The sequence below is a fragment of the Herpailurus yagouaroundi genome, unplaced genomic scaffold, assembly GCF_014898765.1.
Source record: "Herpailurus yagouaroundi ecotype Mexico unplaced genomic scaffold, PumYag 93295, whole genome shotgun sequence".
Classification (NCBI taxonomy): Eukaryota; Metazoa; Chordata; class Mammalia; order Carnivora; family Felidae; genus Herpailurus; species Herpailurus yagouaroundi.
In genome coordinates, this window is record NW_024421344.1 from 1 (window position 1) to 9,510 (window position 9,510).

Below are 9,510 nucleotides of genomic sequence, written 5' to 3' on the forward strand. Positions count from 1 at the left end.
TATGTAGCCATCTGCCACCCACTGAGGTATCCATCCATCATCACTGATCATTTTGTAGCCAAGGCTGCCATTTTTATTTTGGCCAGAAATGCACTTCTTACTATGTTCATTCCCATCCTCTCTGCCCGGCTCCATTATTGTGGAAAAAATATAATTGAGAACTGTATGTGTGCCAATCTCTCTGTGTCCAAGCTCTCCTGTGATAACATTGGCTTTAACAGAATTTACCATTTAGTTGTGGCCTGGACTCTACTGGGCTCTGACCTCATTCTCATCATCTTCTCCTATACCTTCATCCTACGAGCCGTTCTTAGACTCAAGACAAAAGGGGCAGCTGCCAAAGCTCTGAGCACTTGTGGCTCTCACTTCATCCTCATCCTCTTTTTCAGCACCATCCTGCTGGTTTTTGTTTTTACCCACATTGCCAAGAAAAAAATTTCCCCTGATATCCCTGTCTTACTTAATGTATTACACCATGTAATTCCTGCAGCTCTCAACCCCATTGTCTATGGGGTACGAACTCAGGAGATTAAAGAGGGGATTAGGAAATTACTGAGGAGGGCAAGAGAGAACAGAAAGTAATCATGCTCTTGCTTGGTTTTTCTCAACCAAGAACTCAAAAACACAATCAGTAGGCAGGGACTGGGAGATAGACATATAGTTCTAATATTCTCATGGGACATGCCTGATGATAAAAACTATATGGTTTCCCCTTTACCCACAGTCACATCACACTTCTTACCCACCATGGTTTTCTGAAGAGACTAAGGATATGGCCCTCCTTTACCTACCTGACCTTGTCCTTAAGTCCTTTGGTAAGAACTGCCTCTCTAACAGCTTCTCAAAAACATGAACCACACTTCCATCTCTGGAACTATTTGCTTATTGTTCCTCTGTCCACATAACTCCTTCCCTCGCACCCAATGGGTCTCTCTGACCACAGTATTTAAAATAGTACCTAACAATATTCCCCCAAAGCACAGATGATGTCCCAACATCTTCTCTATTTCACTGTTCTTCACAGCATTTGTCACTGCCTAATGACCATAAAAGTTCCTCATTTACTTGTTTAGTCCATTGACATTCATTAAAATTTAAGAAGTAGAAAGGCACAGTGTTTGGCTTATGGTAGAGACCCACAAATGTTTGTAAAATTAATGATTAAATAAATGGTGAATAAATGATTAATTGTATGCTAGTTACTAGGAATATAATTCAGACATGGTACTTTTTATCTGGGTTTTTATATTAGACTTCAAGAGTGAGGGAGACCATATTTCATCCACATTCCATGGTCTGAGCACTATAGGACAAACAGGAGCTTAGTCATAAGAGCAAAAGTATATTTTTAGGAACTTTGAATTTGAATACACTTGAGATATTCAAATAGAAGTGTATAGACTTACAGGTATCACACTCAAATAAGATTTGCTCTTGGAAGAAAAAGAGATGTACATGTGAGAACTGACTACATATCCTCATTGAAGCAATGGAAGGAGATGGAATGGCCAAGGGAAAGAAAACAGAGCAAGAACATAAGAAAGCCCACCAAAAAACCCTGAAGTGCTCCATATCACCTTTACCTTCTGGTATCAAGAGATTAACATGGATTCACACAAAGTAGTGTTCAGTGGATAAGAAAAAATGAAAGATTCACAGAAGAAAGCACCTCAACATAAACTGTGATCAATTAAAAAGTGATACTCAATTTTATTCAAGGTTACCTGTAGAAGTGTGGGGCCTTTGTCTGTCTAAACAATTTAACGTGTAAAATGAAGTACAAAATTTTGGGGGCCCATGTGGTCCCATTGAAAAATGTGTGAGTTTATCAATAAAAAGTTAGAACAATGGGTAGAGAAATAGTTCTGATGTATGTATTCACTGTTCTGTCAGTGTACACAAAGATATTTTTGTAGTGTCAAGGCACCACCTTAACAAAAGGGGGACATAAAGTATATTTGAAAAAATAATGGCTGCAAGTTTCCCAATCTGGTAAAAATTATAAACTCAGAGTTCTAGGAAGCTCAATGAAACCCAAGAATAAGAAACATGAATAATGCTATACTAGGGGTACATATCATAATCAAGCTGTTCATAAGTAATGATTAAAGAAAAAAATTATAAAGCCAGATGAAAAGACACATCACAAATTATCTAAATAAAGGATGAAAGCAGATTCTTATCAGAAACAATGCAAGTAAAACCATAGAGCAATACCTTTAAAACTGAAAGAATAAAAAAAGATGTTAAACTACAATTCTATATCCCACAGTAATACTCTTAAAAACAGATTTTTTTTAATTTTTTAACATTTATTAATTTTTGAGAGAGTGTGAGCAGGGGAGGGGCAGAGAGAGGGGGAGACACAGAATCTGAAGCAGGTTGCAGGCTCTGAAATGTCAGCAAAGAGCTCGATGCAGGACTCAGACCCATGAACCATGAGATCATGACATGAACTGAAGTTGGACGCCTACCGACTAAGCCACCTAGGCAACCCAGATAAATGCTTTTTTAAACATATAAAAACTGAAATAATTTTTCAATGTAGGCTCACACTACAAACAACATTTGTAAGTTTCTTTAACCAGAATGAAAATATTATCAGATGTAAATATAGATCTAAACAAAGGAATTAAAAGCATCAGAAGTTGTTACTACATGGGTACATATGTAAGATTTTTTAAATTATTTAAATGCCTTTAATTGTCTATCACAAAAATAACAACAATGCAGCATTTAATGTATAACATACAAAAAAGTAAAATGTATTAAAATAATAGCATAAGCCAGGAAGAAAAAAGTGGAATTAGAACATTGTTAAGTCATTACATAATACACAAAATAATATGTTATCACTTGAAGATAGACTGTGATTAGAGATGCGTACTATAATCTCTAAAACAAGCCCCCAAATAGTTGATACTCATAAGAAAAGAAGTAATATGGGATGGAATGTTTTAAAGAATAATTAACCCAAAAGAAAGAAAAAGAGAGGAAAGGGAACAGAGGACAAAAGCCAAAATGACATATGTAAATCCAACCACACCATAAACCAAAATAAATACAAATTAACTAATTACCCAATTTAAGACAGAGCTTGTCATACTGAAAAAAAAAACTTATTTAAATGCTGCCCACACAAAATGCACCTCATGTAAACACAAAGTGTTAAAAGTAAAGGGATGGGATAATATACAACACTAAAAACACCACCAATCAAAAGAAAAGAGAGAGAGAGAGAGACAATCCAAGAAACGAACTCTTAACTACAGAGAACAAACAGATGGTTACCAGAAGGGAGGTGGGTGGGGGCATGGGTGAAATAGGTGATGGGGATAAAGAGTACACTTATCATGATGTACATTGAGTAATGTGTAGAATTGCTGAATCACTATATTGTACACCTGACACTAATACAACACTGTATGTTAACAATACTGGAATTAAAATTAAAAATTTAAAAAAAGGAAATAAAAATGGGATAACTATAATAATACCAGAAAAAGTAAGTTTCAAAGCCAAAAACAACAGTAGAATATATAATATTTCAAATGCACACTGAACATTACTAACATATATCATATTCAGGGTCATAAAATGAATCCCAATACACTTAAAAGAATTCATGCAAAGTATATTTTTTACTATAGTGGAATGAAATTACATATCAATGTGAAGTGATCTCTGGAATAAGACCAAAACATGTGAAACATAACAAGATACTTCTAAACAATCCATGAGACAAAGAAATTGAAAAAGAGAATAAAAAGAATTTTGAGCTGAAAAAAATATTAAAATACAATGTATGAAAATTTTTGAAATGCTACTAAAACAATAATGTTTAAAACTGTGAGGATTAGAGGTGTCCATCCTCCACACAGTAAAACATTCATGTATAGATCTTGACTCCCCAAAAATGTATCAACTAACTGGCTACTGTTAATATGAAGACATGCCAATAACCTAACCAGTCAACTAACTCATTTTGTATGTTATATGTATAATATACTGTATTCTTACAATAAACTGTGCTAGAGAAAAGAAAATGTTAAGAAAATCAAAAAATAAAGAGAGAAAATAATTTACAGTACTGTATTGTGTTTATTTAAAAAAAAAATCCCATAAGGGGAAATCCCAACAGTTCAAATCCATGTTGTTCATGGGTCAACTGTACTGGACACATATATGAAGCATTAAATTCTTATATTTGAAATACTAGGTATCCAAACAATGACCAAATTCAACCACTAAAAACAACAACATAAAGAAGAATAAATTAAACCCCAAAAAAGGAAAAGAAATGAACAATAACAGGATCAATGAAACAGAAGAAAGAATCTAATAGAAACAGTCATTAAACCAAAATATCCTACTTTGGGAAGAGTGACAAAATGTCCTCAGAGACTTAATGAAAGATATTTCGAATATGATGTTGGACATGCAGTTATAAAAAGGAACTGTTTTATAAAATAGTTGCTATAAAGCAATCAGGGGATGAGCTGCATAGCAGATTAATGCAGCTGAGTAGCATGTTAATGAGCTGCATCAAGCCAAGGAAATTTGTAGTCCTGTTACATCATGGTCAGAAGATACAGAAAAGAGGAGGAGGAAGTGGATAAGAGAGAGTATGCAAGGATGTCACAATGTAAATTTGGTCTCATAAGAGTCACATGAGGAATTAAATAAATGGAACGTACTTGAAGAAATAGAAATGAAGCCTGCTCATTAATTTTTAAAAAGAAAGATTACAGTTTGAAAGGTATTGTAGAGGGGCAAATTAGATAGTAACAAATGAAAGCACCTAGACATAGTGATGTCAGAGGAAAAGAGTCCCCTCTAAAGGCTATGTGCAGATCACCTACTGTCTTAGGTGGATTCCCAATCAGACTCTGAGATTCTGATACATGTTGGTGGCATTTTGGAGAGTTGAAGTGGAAAATAAAATGATGAAGATAGAAACAAAAGTAAAACAGCCATAAAGCAATTTTAGTAATAAAAATCATGAAGGAGTGAAATTAACATCACATATGGAGGATTTAATGATGGCCACACATCTTTTTACACGCGTTGGAGAAAGAAGTGTGGGCCAGTTTCCCTCCTGCTAAATCAGGGCTGGTTCCAGTGACTCACTCATAACCAACAGATTATGGCAAAAGTGACACTGATTTTAATAATAAATATTTTTGGAGATGTCAAAGATATTTTAATTATATGGGGAATGTTCATGATACAATGTTACAAAAAAACAAACTAGGATACAAAAATGTGCATAGACCATAAACCCAGTTTTTCAAATGTTCACATGCACCTCACATTGGTTCAGTTTTCCTTTTTGGCCATGGATGTGTTACAGGCTTACCTCACTCCAAGAAGCTTGGATGACAGTGCTCTTTAACACATCTGTCTGGAACTTTTTGTTTTGCTCAGATTTTTAAATTTTTCTTTTTCTCTTTCAAGTTTTTATTTAAAATCCAGTTAGTTAACATCCGGTGTAATATTAGTTTCCAGTGTACAATTTAGTGATGCAACACTTACAAACAACACTCGAAGATCATCACAAGTGCCTTCCTTAGTCCCTGTCATCAATTAGACCAATCCCCCCCAAAAACCTCCCCTCTTGTAACAACTGGTTTCCTAATGTTAAGAGTCCGTTTCTTGTTATTCCTCTTTTTTCCCCTTATGTTTGTTTGTTCTATTTCTTAAATTCCACATATGAATGAAATCATATAGTATTGATCTTTCTCTGACTTATTTAGTTTAGCAATAAATACCTCCATCCATGTCACTGCAAATGGCAAGGTTTCATTCTTTTTTATAGCTGAGTAATAATACATTGTATATAGAGAGCACCTTTTCTTTATAGATTCATCATTCAATGGACATTTGGGCTCTTTCCATAATTTGGCTGATAATGTCGCTATAAATATCAGGGTGCATTTATGTGTTCGAATCTGTATTTTTTTTAATTTAAATTCAGATTAGTTAACAACAGTGTAGTCTTGGCTTTAGAAGTAGAACCCAGTGATTCATCACTTACATATACCACTCAGTGCTCATTCCAACAAATGTCTTCCTTAATGCCCATCACCCATTTAGCCATCCTGCCACCCACCTCCCCTCAGACAATCCTCAGATTGTTCTCTGCATTTAAAGTATTTTATGGTTTATTTGGTAGAGACTGTTGAAGCCACCTGGTCCCAGCAAACCCCAGAAGGCGGCCACATCCGCTGGTGCTGGGGCAAGGTCGTTAAGGGTGAAGCCTGGTGCCAGATATGTGTTGTGATTTTCCATAATCCCTGAAACGCTGCTGCTACTCTGTCTTGTGAACTTTTTCTGGGGCGGGCTGGCACCTCACCTCAGTCTCGGGGCACCGGCAACAACAGGGTCCAGTGGACTTTCCTGGGTGCAGCCAATATTTGGCCATTGCTCTTTCAGCCATTACTCAGTGAGACCCTCCCACAGAGGGGTGGACCGGGTCAAAGCCGTAGTCCTTCAGAAGTAAGGGGCTGGGGCAAATAGCCACATCTGAGACAAAACTTGGGAGAGAGGTTCTGCCTGGGGTCTGGTCACAGAGAGTGAAAAAGCGGGGAGTGGATGAGAGCTGAAGACAGAGGACCAGTGCGCGGTTGCTGATCCGGGAGAACAGACTGGGTGGCTGGGTGGCGCCATTTTCACCGCTCCCGCGCATGTGCATACAAACCAACAAGTGCCACAACAATCCACCCCAGTAGGCTACCAGTGCCATCTAGTGGAGAGCAGAGCTATTACACTGAACCTCACCCATTTGGGCCAACTTAGCTCTTCAAGAACACAAGTCTCATCACTGGATTAATATATGGACTACAAAGAGCTACATAGACTGTCTTCGAAGGGGAAATAAAGCAATTTCAGTCCTACTTCAATCTGTTAGCAGGTTCATCTATTCAATTTTCCTTATTTTTCTTTTTACTCTTTCTCTTTCACAATTCTTTTCTTTTTCTTAAATACAGAAAGAGAAAAAATTCATTTTTATTTTCAATTTTATTAAAAATATCTTTCTTTTATTTTTATCACTATATTTTTACCTTTGTGTAAATTTTTTCAAATTCTACTTTATTTCCATCATTTTATTTTAGTCTACTTCGGTGTACTCACCTTTTCAAATTTTCAAACAATTTCCTTTTTTTTAATTTTTTTTCTCATTTTAATTTCTTTTCTTTTTCTTGAATGCAAAATGAGAAAAACTTCATTTTTACTTTAAATTTCTATTAAAAATATTTTTATTTAATTTTTATTACTATATTTGTGCTGTTATGTAAATATTTTCAAGTTCTATTTTACTTCCATCATTTTATTTTAGTCTACTTTAGTGTATTCACTTTTTCAAATTTTCAAACGATTTGAATTTTTTCTTCTTTTATTTTTTTATCTTTTTTCTCTTTTTCATTTCTTTTTTCTTAAATACAGAAAACGAAAAAATTCATAATTATTTTTAATTTCTCTTAAAAATATTTTTCTTTAATTTTTTTCTACTATATTCTTTACTTTTGTGTATATTTTTTCAAATTCTATTTTACCCTCATCATCTCATTTTAGTCTACTTCAGTGAATTCATTTTTTCAAATTCTGAAGTGATTTACTTTTTTTTCCTCTCCCCCCATTTTTTTTCTCTAATCTGTCAAAACACTTTCAACACCCAGACCAAAACACACCTACTATCTAGCATCATCTATTCAGTTTTTGTGTGTGTGTGTGTTTAATTTTTAATATTTTTTAAATTTTAATTTCAGTTTTTCTACCTCATTAATTCCTTTCCTCCCTTCAAAATGACAAAATGAAGGAATTCACCCCAAAAGAAAGAGCACGAAGAAACAACAGCCAGGGATTTAACCAACACAGATACAAGCAAGATGTCTGAACCAGAATTTCGATACACAATAATAAGAATACTAGCTGGAGTCGAAAATAGATTAGAATCCCTTTATGCAGAGATAAAACAAGTGAAAAATAGCCAGAATGAAATTAAAAATAGCCAGAATGAAATTAGAAATAACTGAGCTGCAATCATGGATGGATGCAGTGGCAGCAAGGATGGACAAGGCAGAACAGAACAGAGAGGACAAACTTACAGAGAATAATGAAGAGGAAGAAAAGAGGGAGATGAAGGCAAAAGAGCACAATTTAAGAATTAGAGAAATCAGTGACTCATTAAAAAGGAACAAAATCAGAATCATAGGGGTCCCAGAAGAGAAAGAGAGAGAAATAGGGGTAGACAGGTTATGTGAGCAAATCATAGCAGAAAACTTTCCTAACCTGGGGAAAGGTACAGACATCAAAATCCAGGAAGCACCCCCATTAGATTCAACAATGGAATCTAGAGGACCCAGTGGTCCTCTAGAGGACCCAGAGGAATGGAATCTAGAGGAACCAGAGGTCCTCTAGAGGACCCAGAGGTCCCAGAGGACCCCCATTAGATTCAACAAAAAGCGACTATCAACAAAGCATATCACAGTCAAATTCACAAAATACTCAGGCAAGGAGAGAATCATGAAGCAGCAAGGGAAAAAAGTCCCTAACCTACAAGGGAAGACAGATCAGGTTTGCAGCAGATGTACCCACACAAACTTGGCAGGCCATAAAGGAGTGGCAGGATATATTCAGTGTGCTGAATCAGAAAAATGTGCAGCCAAAATTATTTTTCCAGCAAGGCTGCCATTCAAAATAGAAGGAAAGATAAAAAGTTTCCCAGACAAACAAAAATTAAAGGAGCTTGTGACCACTAAACCAGCCCTGCAAGAAATTTTCTTTTTTTAATTTTTTTTCAACATTTATTTATTTTTGGGACAGAGAGAGACAGAGCATGAACGGGGGAGGGGCAGAGAGAGAGAGAGGGAGACACAGAATCGGAAACAGGCTCCAGGCTCTGAGCCATCGGCCCAGAGCCTGACGCGGGGCTCGAACTCACGGACCGCGAGATCGTGACCTGGCTGAAGTTGGACCCCAGGCGCCCCGTGCAAGAAATTTTAACGGGGACTTTCTGAGGGGAGAAAATATGGAAAAAATATATATATATATATATGTATATATGTATATGTATATATACCAAAAGCAACAAAAGCTTAGAAAGAACCAGAAAACATCACCAGAAACTCCAACTCTACAAACATCATAATGGCAGTAATTCCTATCTTTCAGTACTCTAAATGTCAATGGACTCAATGCTCCGATCAGAAGACATAGGGTAACAGAATGGATAAGAAAACAAGATCCATCTATATCCTGTTTACAAGAGACCCACTTTAGACCTAAAGACATCTTCAGATTGAATGTAAGGGGATGGAGAACCATCTATCATGCTAATCGTCAACAAAAGAAAGCCTGAGTAGCCATACTTATATCAGACAATCTAGACATTAAAAGAAAGACTGTATCAAGAGATGCAGAAGGGCATTATATCATAATCAAGGGGTCTATCCACCAAGACGACCTAACAATTGTAAATATTTATGCGCCAAATGTGGAGCACCCAAA

At 35.9% G+C, this 9,510-nt stretch overlaps 1 protein-coding gene across 1 annotated transcript; it reads left to right on the forward strand.

The window, feature by feature from the left end:
* Positions 1–3: 3 nt before the first annotated feature.
* On the forward strand, positions 4–582 carry LOC121026393 (olfactory receptor 56A3-like; the record flags this gene model as incomplete). Its single annotated transcript, XM_040469259.1, has 1 exon — positions 4–582. A coding segment is annotated over one exon (579 nt), but the record flags the coding sequence as incomplete, so codon positions are not given.
* Between the last annotated feature and the right edge of the window lie 8,928 nt (positions 583–9,510).